At 40.1% G+C, this 22,097-nt stretch overlaps 1 protein-coding gene across 1 annotated transcript in view; it reads left to right on the top strand.

The window, feature by feature from the left end:
• The window catches only part of LOC113051812 (A disintegrin and metalloproteinase with thrombospondin motifs 7-like), a 91,990-nt gene that overhangs the window by 45,628 nt on the left and 24,265 nt on the right, over positions 1 to 22,097 (top strand). Inside the window, exons 12-16 of the mRNA XM_026215919.1 lie at positions 952 to 1,118; positions 1,241 to 1,374; positions 13,312 to 13,432; positions 13,561 to 13,805; positions 14,957 to 15,104. Coding sequence (XP_026071704.1) covers positions 952 to 1,118; positions 1,241 to 1,374; positions 13,312 to 13,432; positions 13,561 to 13,805; positions 14,957 to 15,104 — 815 coding nt within the window. The remainder of the gene's footprint in view (positions 1 to 951; positions 1,119 to 1,240; positions 1,375 to 13,311; positions 13,433 to 13,560; positions 13,806 to 14,956; positions 15,105 to 22,097) is intronic.

Genomic DNA, 22,097 nt, shown 5'->3' with positions numbered 1-22,097 from the left:
ACTTTCTGAGGGGCATTTTTTTTACCCGGAACTTTATTTAGTTCCTGGTTCCTGCGGTGGAAACACACCAAGTACCAGGCCAAAGTCCCTAGTTCCTGGGTAAAGTTCCTGCAGTGGAAACGCGGCAAAAGACAGTAAGTGTAAACAATGAGTGACGTACACGCACGAGAGATCACTTCAGGCGCTTTCCGCACTTGCGCAGAATAAGCCAGAGCGCACGCACTTCACATCAGGAAGCACTTACGCCCATAGATCAGTTGGATGTGGTTGTGTACAAGAGGTAAAAACGATATAAATACTGTTCGTTTTCTTACACTAAGCGCTCGTTTCGTGTCTAGGTCATCAGTGTGTACTTATAATGGGGAATTGTTTAATTTGGACTCCTTTGTGCCTGCTCTTTGAGGTGGTGACCGTAGACCTCCATTATATGAGTCATAGACAAGAACGGTTTGACCTAAAAATAACAAAATGGGAAATACTGCGGAAACAAAGAAACCTACATCTTGTATGTCCTTGAGGTAAGCTAAAACATACCAAAATTTTATTTGAGAGTGAACTATCCCTTTAACTGTTTGATTTAATGCTAAAAAATACTTTCTCCTGTCCCACTTTAATGTACAGGGACAGCTATTATATGAGTAAGCCATTTAGGGGTGGCTTTAAATCACATAAAGTTCAGGCTCTACCAATGGTGTGAGTTTGGGATATAAAAAAAAAAAAATAAAAAAAATAGCATAACTTAATTGCATTTTGAGCCAGTAGGTGCTTTGACAAGGTGATCTAGTCATGGAAAATATTTCTTTCTATACCAATTTTTAAGCTTTAGACTTTGTAGTGGTTAATATTTGTATTATTATTATTTTATGTATTATTATTTTTTTGTGCTTATGTATACATAAAATTTTTTTAAGGAACTTAATATTTTAAATATTTCATGCATTTGTTTCTTAGACCCAAGTATGGAGGTAAATACTGTCTCGGAGAGCGCCGCAGATATCGAACCTGTAACCGTGACCCCTGCCCTGCAGACCACAGCTTCAGACACATCCAGTGCAGCCACTTTAACAAAATCCCTTATAAGGGAAAGTTTTATAAATGGACACATGTGAATAACAGAGGTGTGCATGATGTCACTACATGTGCCACTCACGTAGTGTGCTGGGGCAAGAATGATAGTTTTCATGTCCTAGCATTCTTTAAATATAGATGTCACAGAAGGATTATGTTTGTGTCATTTCAGTTCATCCGTGTGAGCTGCACTGTAGACCTGTGAATGAGCCCTTTTCTGAGAAGATGCTGGACACTGTGGTAGATGGAACACAGTGCTATGAGGGCAGTCAGAGCCGCGACATATGCATTAATGGAATTTGTAAGGTTGGTAATGGCTTTGACCTCTTTGCTCAGTCTCAGACCATTTCTACTTGTCATTTTCCATTGATGGTCTGTCAGCTTTAGGGTCAGTCTATAATGAAATAATACCACAGGAATTTCACAAAAACAGTGAGAACAAATCAGCAAACAATCTTGCACTTTCTTCTTCTCAAACTTGTATGTCCTTGTATGACCCCAGCCTGAAACTTACACATGGTATTGTTTAATGCAGAGGAGGAAACTATGGTTTTGAAAGCAGTTTTGTTCTTTGTACAATAATGTAATTAAATATTTAGTACATTACAAACATTTCAGTTTCACTGAACCAACCCATAACCCTGTTTAACTACTGTAGACAGTAAAACTGTGGAAATTTCTTGAGGAGAGTTGTTACTCTTCTATGCAGTTAAAATTACTTACAATGAAAAACCACCATACATTTTAATTTAGGGAGAGAGAATATCGTAGACACTTGGTAGTTATTTGGTATGCTTCCCTATGGCAGGGTTCCTCAATTAGTTTTCTTTTAAATTATTATTATTATTACAGTTATTAAATTATTGTTGCTTTAGTTAAAATAATCAAAAGATATATGTTCATAATAATCAAATAATCAATATAAATGTTCAGCTTTTCCCCCAGTAGTCTGTTGTATTCAAACAATCATGAAAATTTTTCGTTTTAGATAAAGAACTTTGCCTGTTGAATATAAAAAATATATGAATAATACTATGATCTCCATGTCTGCCATGAAAAATCAACTGTTCCTGCTCGTTTCTATACAGGATCTCTTATCTCCACTTTTCCTAATTGCAGATTTAATTATATGATCTGTAAGCATTAATATTCTTATACTTCGATTTTTTGGGGGATCAAACTCAACCCAACCATTGTGACATAATGCGATGCCATAAAAAGTATATTTTCCATGTAGTTTTTGTCCTAACCACCAGTGACATGTGACAATAAGCGACACGGAAGTATATTTTAGAAAAGCTTTTCATTTTCTGCGATGTCACGGCAGGAGCAACATACAGAATATGACAGTGCTAATCTTAGATAATGACTATATGCTTTATTAGATGGACTAATGAAGCAGAGCAGGATTTACAATCTTGTTTTGACCTCACTGACTGGAGTATTTTTGAAGCTGCTGCCACCGATCTGGATGAACTCACAGAGACTGAACATCATATATCAGTTTCTGTGAGGATATATGCATTCCTACCAGGACTCAACTAAATTACAACAATGAAAAACCGTAGTTCACTGCAAAACTCAGACAGCTCCGTCAGGCCAAAGATGCTTACATGAAGGGGGACAATGTCTTGTATAAACAGGCTAAATACACACTGGAAAAGGAGATCAAAGTGGCAAAGAGGAATTATTCTGGGAAAAAAAAAGGACTCAGTTTACTTCGAACAACTCCGCATCAGTGTGGAAAAGTCTAAAGAATATCACCAATTACAAGACACCACCCCCAGCACTGTGGAGAATCAATGACTGGCAGACGATCTGAACGAGTTTTACTGCAGGTTTGAAAGAACACCATCACCTGCCCTGAACGCCTCCCCACACAACCATTCACACCATTCACAACTCCTGCAACCCATCCTGTACACCTCTCCAAACAACCGTTCACACCATTAACAACTCCTGCAACCCGCCCTGAACACATCTCCAATCAAGCGCTCTCACCATTCACACCTCCTGCATCCCCCCTCTCCCCCACACCTGCAATTCAGATCAGCTAGGATTCGGTGCGCCAGGTCTTCCGGAAGCAGAAAAGGAAAAAAGCACCAGGCCCAGATTGTGTTACACCAGCCTGTCTGAAATCCTGTGCTGACCAGCTGGCCCCCATCTTCACAAAGTTCTTCAACAGATCGCTGGAGCTGTGTGAAGTCCTTTCATGCTTCAAATGCTCCACCATCATCCCCATCCCAAAGAAATAAAAAATTACATTACTAAATGACTACAGGCCTGTGGCTCTAACATCTGTGGTCATGAAGTGAAAAACTGGTGCTGGCCCACCTGAAGGACATCACTGGACCCTTGCTTAATCCTCTTCAGTTTGCCTACAGAGCAAACAGGTCTGTGGACGATGCAGTAAACATTGGACTGCATTATGTTCTGCAACACCTAGACAGACCGGGGACTTATGTGAGGATCCTGTTTGTGGACTTCAGCTCAGCCTTCAACACGATTATCCCAAACCTCCTCCTGCCCAAACTAAATCAGCTCTCCGTGCCCACCTCCGTCTGTCAGTGGATCAAAAGCTTCCTGACAGACAGGCAGCAGCTAGTGAGGCTGGGAAAATACACATTCAGCACCCGTACAATCAGCACCAGAGCTCCCCGGGGCTGCGTTCTCTCCCCACTGCTCTTCTCCCTGTACACCAATGATTGCACATCTAAGGACCCCTCTGTCAAGCTCCTGAAGTTTGCAGACGACACCACACTCATCGGCCTCATTCAGGATGGTGACGAGTCTGCTTACAGACAGGAGGTTAAAGAGCTGGCTGTCTGGTGCAGTCTCAACAACCTGGAGCTTAACACCCTCAAAACAGTGGAGATGATCGTGGACTTCAAGAGAAACCCTCCTGCACTCCTCCAACTCACCATCATGAACAGCACTGTGACTGCAGTTGAGTCATTCGGGTTCCTGAGCACCACTATCTCTCAGGACCTGAAGTGGGACATTCACATTGACTCCATTGTGAAAAAGGCTCAGCAGAGGTTGTACTTCCTTCGCCAGCTGAAGAAGTTTAACCTGCCACAGGAGCTGCTGAAGCAGTTCTACTCCACCATCATCGAATCCATCCTCTGCACTTCAGTAACTGTCTGGTTCAGCTCAGCTTCTAAATCTGACCTTAGACGACTAAAGAGGGTAGTCCGGACTGCTGAGCGAATCATCGGTTCCACCCTCCCATCTATTCAAGAACTGCACTTATCCAGAGTTAGCAAAAGGGTTGGCAAAATAACTCTGGACCCCTCACATCCAGCACACTCCCTTTTTGACTGTTGCCCTCTGGTTGACGCTACAGAGCACTGAGCACCAGAACGACCAGACACAGGAAAAGTTTCTTCCCTCAGGCAATCCATCTAATGAACAATTGATAAAAACTGTGGAACACACTACACTATTTATATTTATATATACATACACTTATTTATCTAACACCATACTTAGCGTACACTTAAATTTTTTTGCACATAATATACCTGTACATACATAATGCTCATTATAATATACCTGCCATATATTGTCAATTTGTATATTTTCGTTCCTTACCTACCTATTTGTATTTTTTATTCCATTTTGTGTTTTTTGTTCTATCACTGTCATTGTTGCACTGTGGAGCTTCTGTCACGAAAACAAATTCCTCGTATGTGTGAACATACCTGGCAATAAAGCTCATTCTGATTCTGATTCTTATTCATTGTTAAAAGTGTCTATTATTTGGCATGATCTTTATAGCCATAGTGAAAAAAACAATAGATATTGTACCTCAGATCTTGAAAATAAATTATACAAAAGAAAACTTATGTTAAAACTGTGAACTCAATGCGAAACAACATCCATAATAAAGATGGTAACTTATCACTCACTCACTCACTCAAACCATTCACATTTTAAATCATCTATTTTCAGTGTCCACTTTTCTTTACTTAACACTCGCAATATTTTTGCGGCCACATCATATATCTACACTGGACACGACAAAGCATCGCTAATCATTTGAACGTTTTGTCAGCACGTCATAAATAGAAGGAGTCAGCAGTTCTCTGTTGAGGATTTGTATAGACGGCATCACTGATTATAATTCAATTCAAATCAAGTTTATTTGTATAGCGCTTTTTATGATACAAATCATTACAAAGCAACTTTACAGAAAATTACGTTTCTACAATATTTAGTAGTAGCTTATAAGTGGTGACTGTCATTTTGTGTGCATATGACAGGATTTTTCAGAAAAATTAATACAAGACGTAGTCAGCCAGATGATGAACATTATTAACAGCAATTATTATATGATTCAATAATAAGTTCTGTTGTATCTTGTTGCGTCGTACCGTGTCGCTTGCATCCGGTGTAGACACGATGTAAGTTAATGTCACTTTCTTAAGCTGCGTTTTAATTTTCATGCCACTTTATTTGAAATTAGCAATTAACATTTTTCTCTCACAGGCCGCCTATTGAGGAACCCTGCCCTATGGCATCAGTGAACTCCAGATGACGGTTCATTGTTTAGCAATTTAAGTATTTAACCATCCAAGTGCATGCACACAGTAATGAGTAGTGAAACACACACACCATGAACACACACCCAGATTAGTGGGCAGGCATTTTTGCTGAGGCACCCAGGAACATTTGGAGGTTCAGTTCCTTGCCGGTGTTATTATTATTATTTTTTTTATTTGCCCACTGCCACCACCATTTTGACTTGAATGACTGTGGTTAGGGTAGAAGAGGGTACTGAAGGTATTGAATTATGGATAATGAGGGTGGAAGAGAGCACTATTCATTCACTAGCCCCACTTACATTTCCTGCCAGTACCGAGACTTGAACTATCGATCTTCAGGTTGCGAATCTGACATTCTATCCATTAGGCCACAACTGCCATGTGCCCTAGAGTACATGTATCAAGCGCTCTTGTATGCAATGATTTTTATCCTTAGGTTATGCCTCAGCTTCTAGTCTGCCTAAACCACCTGCAGAGTGTTCTGATAATGCTGCTCTGATCTGGCTGCATCAAGGTAATCAGCACTCAGCTTGACGCCACGCTCTCCATGGTCATTCACAACAAAATTGTGATGGGCAGACTGGATACCTAAGATGTGGCCTAAGAGCTACCTAAAAGCTCGAGGACAGAAAAGGGACTAGAAGGCCAAGAAAACGTAAAAAATCTAATGAGAAATTTCTTTGAGTTTCTAATGAGTTTCTTCTTTAAGAGACTGATAGAAAACCATCAAGGGCCTTGCTGAGCATCTGGCAGCTTAATTGGGATGCCAGATTGACCCTTCTACAGTCTGAAGAAGCTTGATCAGGAATGGTCTTTGTGGAAGGGTAGCAGCAAAGAAACCACTTTTTCAGAAGAGGGGTGAAAAGACTAAGATATTCTAAAGCTCACAAAGATTGGAATGAAGATGATTTGAAAAAAAAAAGTATTATTGAATGACAAAACCAAGTTTGATATGTCAAAATCGTCAAAAGATTGTGAGAAGAAGAGTTGGAGAGAGATGGAAGAATGAGAGCTTGCGACCATCTATATTTATGCCCAACAATCCGTACAATTCACTTAAAGGTCCCATGACATGGGTCATTTCCTTATCTTTAAATGCTTTTTAATGTTCTCTTAGGTGTACTTATATTGTTAGTATGATTTTTACATTTAAAGGGGGGGTGAAAATGCTATTTCATGCATACTGAGTTTTTTACACTGTTAAAGAGTTGGATTCCCATGCTAACCATGGACAAAGTTTCAAAAATTAAGTTGTATGTTTGAAGGAGTATTTCTGTTCCAAAAATACTCCTTCCGGTTTGTCACAAGTTTCGGAAAGTTTTTTTCGAGTATGGCTCTGTGTGACGTTAGATGGAGCGGAATTTCCTTATATGGGTCCTGAGGGCACGTTTGCCGGAAGAGCGCGTGCTCCCGTATAGCAGAGCAATGAGAGGCTGAGCACAGACAACCACTGATCAGAGCGAGAGCGTCGCGAAATGTCACAAAAGGAGTGTGTTTTTGGTTGCCAGGGCAAGACAACCCTGCACAGATTACCAAAGAAAAAACAGTATTAAGGGACCAGTGGGATGGAGTTTATTTTTACAGAGCATCAACGGAGTTGTGCAAGTGTTTGTTCCCTGCATTTCTAAAATGCTTGTTTTACAAACAAAGCCCAGTTTGACGACGGATTTGCGTATGGTTTATTTCTTAAGGATGATGCAATCCCAACGAAAAAGGGTCACGATCGTGTGTTGGAACCACAGGCGGTGCATAAAACTGCAAAAAATCGGTACAGACTATCTTTCTCTTATGAATATAATAAAACTAAATACTTTTTGGAGATATGAAGGATGCAGTACTACTCTATAGGTACTCAAGATTAACAGGATATTGAGTGAAAAACGAGCATTTCACCCCCCCTTTAAAATTTAGAAATAAAAAGCATTTTTAGATCCTGATATTAGCCCTCTGGCTTGAATGCTCTGTTTGAAGGGGCGTGTCTGCTGTGAGACTCCGAGTAAACCACAACTGTTGTGATTGGCTGACATCTTTGCATTCAAAATGCGTTCATTTGGAACCCCTCTCAAATATAACGTTATATATATATATATATATATATATATATATTTTTTTTACTATTACAGCTGTCGAGATTAACGAATCGTGGAAGTGTGGATTAAATAAAAAAAATGTTCGATCTTTTCCTCATCACATGAAAGGCTGCAGTGATGAGCATTGAGTAGACAGAGTCTGTTTATCGCGTGAATGCAGTGATCTCGTCATTATTGCAACACGTTTTCTCTCACAAAATGCTTTCACAACAGCTAACAGCAAACACATGAATACAGTAAGAGCTTCGTTGTGCAGCATAACAGCGTCATTCATTGTAACGGCAGTTTGGGCAAGTGTGCAGATATACTCGCGATGTGTAACAGCTCCGGAAAAAAAGTGAGCTTTCTTTGATCGCTCTCTGTAGTTAAATCACAATTTAAATAACAGACTTGTTTGATGCTACTAAGAGAAACAATGTGAAGTTGATCGTTTAGTCACTGGCTTGATTCACTGATGCATAAACAGTATTAAACGATTTAGAAAGAAAGTCTGTGTGAACTTGAATGATTATCTACCTATCAGAAATCACTGATCACAGATCAGGCATTAATGAACACTGTTACTCACTGTTTGTGGCGGTGCTGTCGAATCCATATAAAAAAAAAAATGTTTGTAACGCCTGTGCTGAATTACATGTAAATATTTGGGCGGGCAAAGCAGAGAAAGGGGAGGTAACAATTCTCGTTGCAACGTCACAACGAGGAGATTCAAGATCAGCCTGATTGAGCTTCCATTTTCTCAAAGGCAGAGAAAGATAGAAAAATCTCGATTTACACCGATTCAAATTTCTAGAAACTTGCCATAGGTCAAAGGTCATAGGACCTTTAACATACGTGACATAAACGCAGTGCCCTGATCCGTGAGAATCTCTTTCGGGATTCCCACACGGGAGATTAAACAAGACAGGGCGTCCGCCACACTCTTTGCTGAGATGTTGCGCCACTGCCTCCAAATATCGTGTTGCCTAGTCTACTATGACTAAGTAGACTATGACTAACGCAAAGCGATGTCCCCGTGCCGATTGTTCTAATGGCCCGATGAGGTCCATACCAATTCGTTCAAAGGGGGCCTGCACTAGAGGAAGAGGGCGCAAAGGCGCTTTTGGGGTGGCAGATGGGTTCACCAACTGACAATCCCGACACGACGTGCACCATCTGCGCACATTCTCGTGAATGCCCGGCCAAAAAAATCGGGTCAGTAGACAATTTGGTATCGCCATCACTCCTAAATGCCCTGCCATTGGATTACAATGCGCCGTCTGGAACAGCATTTCCCGATGGCTCCGAGGTACTAACAACTGGGTTGTATCTTCCTTTGTTTGAGCATCGTGGGCCACGCGATACAACCGGTCCTCAATAATGTCAAAATACGGAAAAGAGAGCGCGCGGTCAGGGTTGAGGACCTGCCCATCGATGGAACAGACCTGCTCGAATGCATGTTTGAGGGTCGCATCTTGGGACTGTTGCGACTTGAGAGGGTTAGCCTCGCCAAACCACTTGGTTCCCCTGAGACCGCCCCACTAGGTCCTGGCACAGATTCTCCCACCTGAGCGCATGCTCGCCCACCAACCACCCCCCCCCCCCATCTCTTCTTCCCAGAGGCATCCACTGTTAAACACCCCAATAATTGTTCGAAAGCGGGCCAATTGGTTCCCAAAATTAGTGGATGTCGGAGGTGCGAACTTACGGCCACCTCCACATAATGCTTTTGTCCCATAAATTTGATGGCTATGGCTAGGCTATTACGGGGTATTCCACTATATCCCCGTGCACACACCTCACCTTAACCATGCGGCCCATATCCAATGCCCCCTCATTGCATTAGGCTTTGATGGATGGAGGTCTGGTTACAACCTGAATCCACCAAAGCCCGATAGGTACTGCCTTTAATACCGGCTTGATCGGGGGCAGCCTGCGGGTCGTCCGGGATCCGGACCAAAGTCGCCACCTCAATGACCAGGCACGGATCCACGAAATGCCCAGATCCGCGCAACCCAGCAGGTCGGCCCAGGGAATTGGCATGGGAAGGCGGTATGCGGCTCCTCGAGTCCCTCCCGATGCAGCAACCCCATTCCCCTGGAAGGGCCTCATGGCCCGGCTGCTGGCTCCATCCCCATCTTCCAGCGGAGGGCGGCCCTTGGTGGCCCCGCAAAACGGGTCCTAGGAGCAAGAACCAGTTTCTGGGAAGGGGAAGAAAGAGGGATGGGAGTACAGAGAAAGAGAGAAACAGATGGAAGGGGTTCGCCGACCCCGGAGCACGCTGCCAGCTGATCCTCCGCCAGTTGGATGGCCAGATCCAGCGACGCCGGCCAGTGGCACTGGACCCACTGGGAGGTTCTCTTTGGCAGACGGGAGATGAACTGCTCCAGCACCACCTTGTTGATGATGGCCTCTGCGCCGCTTCCTCCGGCCAACAGCCATTTGCAGCAAGAGTCCCGGAGCTGCTGTGCCAGGACAAAGGGTCGGCCCGCTTCCGTCAATTCCAATGACTGGAAGCACTGTCGGTGTTACACGGCACGGTTCTCAATTCACAGTGCTTTCTTTTCTCTGGCTTCCCGGTCCCACAGACCTCGCTGAACCACACCTCCCGTGCCACAGGAATTATTTAATTTTTCAGCATGTTAATGATCCCAAGCATACTGCTAAAGCAGTGAAATCATATTTGGAGAGAAATACAGCTGATAAAACACTGTGACAATCTTGGACTGGCCTTCACAGAGTCTAGACCTTAATATTATAGAGGCAGTATGGGACCACCTAGACAGAGAAAGACAGCCTAAATCTAAAGAAGAACTCTGGGAAGTGCTGAAAAGATTACTCCAGAAAACTTTGAAAAAATGTACAAGATGTACTTGGTGATATATGAGGTCACACAAAATACTGACTTCTTTGTTATGAAAATGTCTTGGTTACTTGCGTAACCCTTGTTCCCTGAAAGAGGGAACGGAGGTGTCACGTCGGGACTGTTGAAATTCTACTGTGTAACTAAACAAGCCTATGCACATTGGCAAGCAATATTTGCATCTGACTGCCATGCCCTGCAGCGCGGATAAAAATAGGCAGCAGGTGCAATGCATATTTAGGTTTTCGCTGAGGAGCCGAGATGGCAACCCAGCCGCTCAGTTGTGGTACAACAACTGTGGTGACCAGCCGTTCGAGGAAAAAGAAAAAAAAGTATCCGCAACTCTGAAAGTCTCCCTGTGGTTCAACAACAGACACTGGAGCCCTCCATTTCAGCCCGAGCCTGATGGGCCCCAACTTTTTTGTACGCCCCTCGAGCCAGGCTTCAGGTCAATTTTCATGTCATAGTTCAGACACGGGCTGGGCCTCCCGCCTGTTTTAGACTTCTACTAACTTTTATATTTTAGACATCCACCAATTAATGATGAAAAAAATTGATGCAATGGTGGAAACAACATGAGACCCTGCTACCACGACTGTCAAGAGTGGCTAAACTGTGTTTAGCCCAGCAGCAGTTTGGCTCATGCCATCAGCAGCTGAACAGTTCTGTGTTCAAATGCACACAACAGGCTTAAGCTTGGTGCAAAACACCAGCAAAAGTAATTACCATTAATGTGACAGGGGGAAATGGTAAGGAGATATTTGAATTATTTGTTAATAAACTAGTGTTGCTACAAACACGCCAGGTTCCACCTCCATCCCAAACACTATGCACGCCCTCACCCGAATTCTGATCATATCCACCTGATCCTCATCACCACCCAGTCACCTCAGCACTATAAACCACACACACGCACTCAGTCATTTTCCGGTCACGTTCGCGACAAGGTCTTACCTGTATGCTAACTCTAAGGACTAACTCCTCTTCTACTTACCTCTCTCCAGCGATTCTCTGAAGATACAGATCCCCAGTCCTCCCGAGTGATCCGTAACAGATGATCGGACCATCACCGCCAGGCACAAGCATGAGCCTCACGGACCCTTTTCAAGATCTGGTTGATCCACTCCGAAGAACACTCACGGCTACAGCTGCATCCCCAACACCAGGGAGCACTTCCGTCAACCATGCCAGCACTTCCTCACCTTCCATTTACGCCAGTCGGCCAGTCCCATGGCCCGGCCAGCGCCCTACTCTGCTTCGGTGGAGGAGCGCAGCAGTTTCCTCCTGCAATGTTCGCTGGTCCTGGAGATGCAACCGCACTTGTACCCCACTGAGAGATCTAAGGTAGCCTTTGTTATTTCGCAGCTGCAAGGTAAAGCACTACTGTGGGCAGATTCTATATGGACTCAAAATAACCCAGTTATCCAGTCTTATTCTAGCTTCATCGACCATTTTCGTGAAGTTTTCGGCAGACCAGCTTGGGACTCTTCCATTGGCGAGAAGCTGGATAATCTCAAACAGGGGAAAATGTCTGTTAATGAATATGCCCTTCAGTTTAGGACTCTAGCCGCCTCCAGTGGATGGAATGAACAGGCTTTACTGACTACCTACCGTCAGGGATTGGAACCTCGAGTGCCGTTGCATCTTGCTGCATACGAGGACACCATCGGGCTAGACCGATTTATCCAGCTATCCATCCGCTTTAGTACTCGTATGCAGTCGTGCTAAGAAGAGCACCAGGGCCAGGCGTATTCCTCCACACCACTCTGCCGACCAGAGGCCGTCAGCCCCCCAGAACCAGCCAGTGAACCCATGCTCTTGGACTCCTATCGTCTTTCTATGGTTGAACGACAAAGACGGCTGGCCCATAATCTGTGCCTCTACAGTACAGCCCTGGGGCATGCCATTGCTGTATGCCCCGTCCATCCTCCTCGTCCCATGGTGAGTGCCATCCTTCCTTCAAGATACCAAATGGTGGTTAGAGTAGCACAACCCCGTAATTTCCTGGAAGACGGGGCGACGCCAGTTTCAAAAACTGCATCTCCGGTTGTCCAGTTCCAGCCACACCTTCCCCTGAACCTCTTCCAGTCTGTTCCACATCTATAGAGAGCCCAGTGGAAAACCAGTCCATCGCTATACCTCACTGCTACGCCCCCTTCAGTGACGCCTCCTTGAATTTAATTAATTGAATTAAATGATGAATTGCCTTTAACTGTAATTTTGCATTATTGACACACTGTTTTCTTAATGAATGCTGTTCAGTTGCTTTGACACAATGTATTTTGTTTAAAGCGCTATATAAATAAAGGTGATTTGACTTGTCTTGACTCTATCCATAAATTTAGCTTTTTTTTTCTGTGAAAAAGTCATCTCATCTTAATCAGGAGAGAAATATGCACATATCAATCACTGTTTATATGTGAACCAGTTTTAAAACAAACTCATCTACATCTTGGATGGCCTGAGGGTGAGTAGGTCAAGCTAATGTTCATTCTGGGTGAAATAGTCCTATCATTCAGCACCTTTCTCCAAATCAGAATTTCTCCAAAATGCTGCTATGAAAAACTGCATCTAAGGACTACTTCACCTTTTTTTTCCTTCATCATTCTGCTTAATTTGATCTTTGATTGATTGTGGGTTCCCTCTTGTGCCATAATTAGCGGTTCTCTATTCACATGTGCAGCAATAGTTTGAAATTTGTATATATTTGAATAGAATGAAAGTTAAAAAATATACTACATTATGATCTGTCTCTTCATGTCAGCACTTAGGCTGTGATTATGAGATTGACTCAGATGCCATTGAGGATCAATGTGGAGTGTGCCATGGAAATGGATCCACATGTGAGACAGTGAGGAAGACCTTTGAGAACAGTGAAGGGCTCGGTTTGTAAAATGAGACTCAGTTTATATTTCATTGAAAGCAGCATTCAAATTATAAATCTAACATTGCACGTTTGTTTTCTTTCTTGTTTATTTGTTTGAATAAATCATGGTATATTTTTGTCTCACAGGCTATGTAGACATAGGTCTAATTCCGGAAGGAGCCCGGGACATCCATATTGAGGAAGTCGCAGAGGCTGGGAACTACTTGGCATTACGTAGTAATGACCCTGAAAAATATTTCCTGAATGGTGGCTGGACGATCCAGTGGAATGGCGAGTATAAAGCAGCAGGAACCGTATTCACTTATGAAAGGACCGGACAGCTGGAAAACCTATCTTCCCCCGGACCAACCATGGAGCCAGTATGGATTCAGGTACTCAGTTCCATGCTAAAGTCTCAGATACTTCATATGAGCAGAATCTAACATGTGATGCGTTTGGCCTGTCTCTTTTCGGAGCCACCTGCTAATGTGCTCTGCTAAGCTACTATAGGTCACAGTTGAGTGAATTGAATTTGGTTTAGAGTTTAAATAGTGACTTAAAATGATAAACATTATAATTTAACATCTTACATGGAAAGATATACAAAAATTGACAGCTTCAAACACTATAATGGATAACAGGCCTATTATGAATACTTAAATCTTAAAATTTATCTGAAAAAAGCCTTCTCTGCTTTAGCAAAGACATCTAAAAATAAATATACCCATAAATGTATGGAATTCTGCTTTTTTTCTATTTTGTTATCTCCTCCTAAATATTTAAACTGAGAAAACTGTTCTGGCGAGGAAAGTGAAATCAAAGGCTTAACCCGAAGGACTTGCATAAAGTTCTACTTAGCAGCAAGTAACTTTATGATCTTTTTTTTGTAACAAAAGATGAATGTATGATTTTTTTTTCTCCATTCCTTGTGTAAAAAGCAAAATATGTTTGAAGATTTATTGGATTTAATGATTGTATTTATTGCATTAAAGGCTTATTCACAAATTTAATCATTAGCAGACTTGGATAAATTAACACTATAGGCATGGTTCTCTTATCACTCTCCATATTCTTTAATACCATGTGGAAGAAAGCACATTTTTGTCACAATTAAGCTGCAATGTATCACAATATTGTAATTGAAATGTTTTCTTAAAAGAATGTTTCTATATCTGATATTCTATACATTTCAAATGTACTGTACTCAATGAATAACTTCTTGATTTTGATAATATTATGACATATTACCAATAACTTTTGACAGGGAATGCAATGTACAAGAGTGAAATTATATGAGAAAATTAACCCCAGCGAACGACTTTTCTGGTAGTTATAGTATTTAACTCACAGGGTTTTTTTTTTTTTTTCAACTTTATAAATTTGCTCATTTGTAGAAACTGCATCTTAATTAACTGGACCTGTATCAATACAGTTTCACAGAATCCTGATATCATTTAGTATGGGCATTGCCCTAGATTCTAAGTATGTTGTTTGCGTGTTCTTGTGTCAAAATTTCTCTTTAATCTGTGCTCAATGTTCTCAGCTGCTTTTTCAAGAGACCAATCCAGGGGTGAGGTATGAGTACACCATAAGCAGAGACACTCTTGTCGACTCCAACAATGGCACTGCTGTCTCTTATTTCCAATGGATTTATGGGGCTTGGACTGAGTGTAGCACCACATGTGGAACTGGTAAGGAGTTATCTTATTGCATGCTTCTGCTTTAAACCTATGCCCATACACAAGCAGAGCCAATCCTGACTGATTTGCCAATTTACTTTAAGTAACTGTAGGTTTACTTTTTTATATAGTTTTGTATTATAGAAATGGTGACATGTGCAGGAAATAGTTGACCTGTTTGTTCAGTCTAGCTCTATAGCTAGCTCGAACAGACTATAAATAAGCTCTCTTGCAGACATTGGACCAACTGATGCTACATGAACTTTACAGTGATTTAAAGCAGGACTTCTATAGTGGTGGAATAACTGGACTATCTAATAAGAAATGCAGTCACCAATTCTATTGCTCTGTGAAATTTTGTGTGCAGAATCTGCATGTGAGGGAACTTAGTGTGAGAGCAAAAAAGTTTTCTCATATTTAGTTTGGTCATGCAAATTCCCTGGGTTTTTAAGTTGCTTCTGTGTGAGTGTGCTTTCATGCATTGCTACATTATTGATAATAGACAAAAGACCTTTCGTAATCATTTCCTAATCAAGTTATTCCTAATGTTTAATGTTCACGCACTATTTCCTGAATATTGTGTATGTAGCCATCTTAAAGGCCCTGATATGCTTCAACCTAAACAAAGAATGAACTGGTGTGATGTAATTTTAAAATCAGGCCAAATATAATTTGAATGGAGTTCAGTCCCAATATAGTTTAAGCGAAAACAAAGTGGTGTGACATTATTTAGAACAAAATCAAGCTAAAACAAAGTTTGTTTGGAGTTTGTTTCAGAATTCAAAACCGCTTGCCAAAGAGAGCTTTTCAGAAAAGTTTGTTTAGCCTGAAAACACCTTTTTTGACTATTACATAACAGATGTGCTCTGGGACTCTGCACTTTTTGACGTGAAAATCTCTGGTTTGTTTCCACTGTTGAGTTAGTCGAAGTTAGACATCCGTGAGTAAAAACAAAATTACTGGAGAGCTGCTTCATAGTGATTGACGTGTCTCGGGAGCATTGGTTGGTGTAGGCATGTTCGCTAACAGTATACTGCTGTGCAGCCATTTCAAACTTCCTTTTACCTATAAATGAAGAATAAAAAGGAACTTCACTGTGAGTACTCCATGTCCATGGCTTAATGATTTGAAGTACTGTTTTTTGTAAACTACTTTATTATGGAAACGACACATATTTGGAAGCAGGGATTTTGTCAGAAGTTTAGTTTGTTTCTTGCATAGTTTCAGTTTCTGTGGAATGAATTTGCTGCTGAAAATAATTATAACATTGTCACTATGGGTACCGAATCCCAGTATTAAAGGGATAGTTCACCAAAAAATTTAAATTTGCTGTTAATTTACTTACCTTCAGGGCCTCAAAGATGTAAATGACTTTTTTTCCTCAGTAGAACAGTAAAGATTTTTAGGTTATGTTTTATATTTTTGAGAATAAAAAAAAAAAATATCAAGTAACAAATATTAATACTTGTGGCTCCTGAAGATATACAGTACAGACCAAAAGTTTGGACACACCTTCTCATTCAAAGAGTTTCCTTTATTGTCATGACTATGAAAATTGTAGAGTCACACTGAAGGCATCAAGGGCTATTTGACCAAGAAGGAGAGTGATGGGGTGCTGCGCCAGATGACCTGGCCTCCACAGTCACCGGACCTGAACCCAATCGAGATGGTTTAGGGGTGAGCTGGACCGCAGACAGAAGGCAAAAGGGCCAACAAGTGCTAAGCATCTCTCGGGGAACTCCTTCAAGACTGCTGGAAGACCATTTCAGGTGACTACCTCTTGAAGCTCATCTAGAGAATGCCAAGAGTGTGCAAAGCAGTAATCAAAGCAAAAGGTGGCTACTTTGAAGAACTTAGAATATGACATATTTTCAATTGTTTCACACTTTTTTTGTTATGTATATAATTCCATATATAATTCATGTGTTAATTCATAGTTTTGATGCCTTCAGTGTGAATCTACAATTTCCATAGTCATCAAAACAAAGAAAACTCTTCGAATGAGAGAGTGTTCCAAACTTTTTGTCTGTACTGTAGGTCTTATGAAGCAAAAAAATTGGGCTGTACAAAAAACGGAATATTAGTTACAATATTATTACGTGTAATCCATAGCCTCAGGCAAACAGTCAGAAGTGTTGTCCGGATCCCAAAAGAATAATAATTTGAAACTGTTATTTCTGGTGAACTACATGTAGTTTGCATCTCTAGCAGCACAGATCAAAAACTCAAATTTCAGACATGCCTGACAGTCACTCTGACTCAAAATGAGCCAAAATACAGATGCTGGTTTTCAACCTTTTCAGAGCTCCAGCTCCTCCAACAGTAACTGAACTGAGGAAAGTCCGTAATATGTGTATGCATGATCAGAGCAATTGAATTAAATGAAAGTTGTAATGGTTTCTTCATGTTTATGTTAAAATTTGAGCTTTATTTGCTTTAGAAATGTAACGCATCCACGTTTCTCATAAGTTTTGGATGCTTTAAAGCAGGGGTGCCCAACCCTGTTCCTGGCGATCGACTGTCCTGCAAAGTCTGGCTCCAACCCTAATCAAACACACCTGCCTTTAATTTTTAAGTGAGCCTGAAAACCTTAATTAGTTGCTTCAGGTGTGTTTGATTAGGATTGGAGCTAAACTTTGTAGGACAGTCGATCGCCAGGAGCACGGTTGAGCACACCTGCTTTAAAGTCACTTTTACGGACTTTTAAATTAAATGTTCCCTCTTGGTGAAATGACCTCCCCAACTCAGTCCGAGTCCTTAGCCATCCTTAAGAATAGGCTAAAACACATATTTTCCATCTTTATCTGACCCTCTAACTCTAGCAATCTCTATTCTAATTCTATTCTTTTAAAAAAAAAACAACTAGCCTGCTAATCTTTTTTGTATTGTCTGTTTTCTTTTCATTAATTATACAATTAACAAAAGCAAAAAGACCTCTTAGACTAGCTTGCACTATTATTTTTCTATTCTATCTGTTTTCTTTTTATTTATTATATTATTTAAAAGCCCTTGCTATGTGTACTGCGTTTAAGCTACCTGAGACTTGTTATAGCACTTATATATAATTGCTCTTTTGTTGATTTTGATTGCTTCCATTGTCCTCATTTGTAAGTCGCTTTGGATAAAAGCATCTGCTAAATGACTAAATGTAAATGTAAGTTACTGTTTGGTTTGGTTGTTGGACCTACAATTGCGACATTTTGAACTGCTGCATTGAGAATTGCTATAGTAACTAACATCATCAGGATGAATACGTTTTTTCACCTTTTCTAAGTGAAGCAGGTTGGAGGTGACAATAAGATGCCTAATAGCAAATCTATTAATAATGTCAGTGATAAATCCCACGTCCTAACACTGAATAACATAATCTCATTGCTGTCACAGTTTGCTGGCTTGTGAATTAGCAGGACTTGGATGTAGCCACTACAAAACTGTTCACAAGCTTCTAGGGATTTGATTGTGGTTGTGTGTTGAAATAATTATAGATATGAAGTGGTGTCTGTTCAAGTAGTGCCTACAGGTACAACCTGCACCTGGGCCACGCATAGCCTAGCTACAGCCCTGAATGTGTTTGAAAGAAAAAAAAAAGAGTTATTAAAAGCGCATTAGGTGGTGAACAAGTATGCGGCTTTCTGTGCATGCTCCAGGACAGAGCGGAACAAGTACACCTGGTTTCAGCCTGCAGAACGAGACAGGGTTGCACCTGGGGTGGGACTGCACCTGTCACTCCGCCCCATGCCTACTCTGTTTGGCTCAATGCTCTTGATAGGAAATGTGTTTGTAGTCATTGTAGGAGGGAATATATGTTGTTCAAATCTATGTGAAACTGTCGACATGAGAGGGATTTTCTAAAATCAATGACCACAATGCAAATAAGTTAATGCATCTTTATTGTTTTACCCTTGACAAAGAAGTTGTAATGCAGTCGATTGCTACTTTCTTGTGTCGAAAACTAAAAATTCAATTTGAAAAAGCTGTGCAGTTTCACAAAGCCTTCATTATAATACACATTAAAAAAAAAAACATTAGCCTGTATTTTAGCCTGTATTTCCCTATAGAATAACTCACGAACAGCCCCATGACATTTAAACAAAAATGTATTAGTTGATCGTCCTCAGCAGGAGGGTCAGGTCTTCAGATAAAGGAAAGAATTATGAAATAAATGGTTTGTGAAATGAGATTACTTCATATCACCATAGTATGAGAAAGGAAATGAAAAAGATTTATCAGTGACTTTTTCATTTAAATAATATAGCCAGACACACTTAAAGTTACAGAAGATGTTATTGGTTTCTATAAGCCATGTCGTGTGCAGTTGTATAATAACTAAAAGACAATAAGCAATAGGCTAATGTGTCTGGCTTTTTAATTTAGTATTTATGAAACTTTCTTTTTCTTCACTACATTGCAAATCATAAAATCAGACTTTTCCCTCTACTTCATTTCAGAAAAATTGCTGTTCCTTGTTATTTTAAATGAACAAAATCTTCTTCAATGGTAATGTGCATTTTGTAAGTGAATCTTTTGAACTGTTTCTTTGTTCTTATTTCTGGTACAATAAGATAGGCTAATGTTGTATTATCAGTGCATTATATGGGTTCAATTCCCAGGGAAAACACATATTGGTAAAAAATGTGAAGCCTGAATGCACTGCAAGTCGCTTTGGATAAAAGCGTCTGCTACATGTATGAATCTGTCAGTTTATTTAGTGAAAACTGTTCAACGTTATTTCACATAAAAGTACGTACCAGATGCTTTATATCCATTTGTTTTTGGTTTTTTATTTTTAATAATTAATTGTTCAAAGGCTGTTTCTTTTTTCAGTGAAGAATACACTATAAATATCACTTTAATTTTGGTTTTAAAAGCAAAGGCAAAGTGACTGTCAAGAAAAATAATAACAGCACATTTTCAGTGTTTTTAAAATATGGCCTTTAAGCATTTCCAGCAAAAAATGGGGACTTTATACTTCTTGTTCTCTAATCAAGAATTCAGAGAATATTTCATGGCTTTTAAAAATGTGACTAATTTGAACGAAGGATCACCGGTGGGTACAGTTTCTTTGGTCAGTGGGTAGGTTAATCTGCCAATCTTTTCCAGTTAGCGCTGCTGTTATAAATGTAATTGTCACTGTCTTCAAGTTTTTACAGTGTCCTTCATAGTCTGTGAAATTACTGCTAAGTGTAATTACTGAATACAAGCTGTTATTTTGTTTAATCTCAAAATGTATCCTCATATCCGACCTCATCTGCTTATGAAAGGATGACTAAGAAGAACAACTACTAATATTGCTGCATATTGTGTTTCTTGTATCTCAGTCAAAAACATTTAATCTGAGAAAATTAAACATTTTTTGCGAACATCAGAGGCTTAAGGATTTGCATGCAGTCTGATTCTGCAGGAAGCAGCCCTATGATCTTTTTTGGTAATACAAAAGGTAAATGTCTCATTTAAATCCTTGTTTCATGCGTTCATAAGAATGAGATTTACTAGAACAGGCTGAAAATGTTTGATCATTCCTTTTGGCTGTGTGATAAAGTGGGTAGAAATTATTTGGAGAAAATAGTTGTAGCTGAACCAATCACATACAACACATTTGTTTGTTAATCATTTCAGTACTTAGTCCTAATAGAAAATGGGTTTTTAAACTGAGTCTGGATATTGGAATGAACATCACAAGTTGAATAAGGGCTCTGATGGGTCAGATAGTGCTTCTTAAAGCCATTGCAAATGCTTCTGTTATATTTAAATATTTAGTCAAGTGGCTCCTCTTGAAAATCGATTACTAGATGATTGTTTTTTTAAAGAGTGTATTAATTCTTGTTGATTACATTGTTTTTGGCCATCAACAGGTCTGCTAAGGATTGACAGAAGAAATAAGTAAGAATAGGATGAAAATGAAAATCTATCATAGCACCAGTCTCAAAAGTGTTGAAGAGTATTAGTGAGTATGATTATTTTTAGATGCAATTTCCCGCTGCTCATCTTTAATTTGACTGAAGTGCTCAAACCAATGACATCATTTAATTGGTCTGGCACAGCAGGTAAATCAATTATTCTATATCATAGCAGCAGAATTAAAGCCTGGTCTGCCTAAATTCAAATTAAAGGCTCCCACTACATCAAATATTTGATTTATTTTTAGGAAATGAGCAATGTATTTATGTTCAAATACTAAAGAAAATCTTTTATTTTTTTTATTAGTTTTTTTTTTTTTTATAATAAAATCTTTCTAAATAGACAATAGGGCATAGCAGGTTTTAAGATTTTAATAACAATAGACTCTGGTGACAATATTGTATACAAATAAATAAACATGCAACAGTGTTCTGCAAACTTTAGCTATGGGACTAGCCACCTAATGTCCGTGTGTGTCTTTTGAGGTTCACACCAATCAGTGCAGACTGACACCTGGGCCCCAGGGCCTTTTATCCCATCTGTTTGAGAGTTTATCTGATAACATTCTTCAAACACCTGTGAAGTCTGTGAAGCCTCCGGACTGTGGGTCCCTTCATCTCTCTGTTGGAGACTCTGATTCTCAAGCTGTCAAATGAAGGTCAAAATCAGCCCAAGGACTTGACTTTAGCAGAAGAGAGTACACAAGAAGGATTACCCTTCCTCCTTCTGGAGTGAATTCAGTTCCTAAGGGACAGTAGCAAGATGCAATTGAGGTAGATTTGCTGCTATCTCCATTTTAGAAGTACAGGACTGCTGAGATTGTATTATGTTCGGCATAGTCGTCTCCTCACTTTCATTTCCACAGTTCACTGAATACGACAAACCACAAAAAGATCATTTGCTGGTATTCTTAAGGAAAACTGCATTATTAAATACACTGCTGCTCTCTAAATGGCAACCAAATTAAAATCTGAAGATATATTACTTATCTTGAAGTGAATGTTCTAGAGTTTAGTAGTATTTTAGTAGTATTTAACACACTCTTCCACATATCTTTTGTGAAAATAGACTGAAATGCTGCTAACACTAAACTTTAGTGCCATAATT

This window comes from Carassius auratus, chromosome 32 (genome assembly GCF_003368295.1).
Source record: "Carassius auratus strain Wakin chromosome 32, ASM336829v1, whole genome shotgun sequence".
In the NCBI taxonomy this organism is placed as follows: domain Eukaryota; kingdom Metazoa; phylum Chordata; class Actinopteri; order Cypriniformes; family Cyprinidae; genus Carassius; species Carassius auratus.
This window is presented reverse-complemented; position numbering and strand designations above follow the sequence as displayed.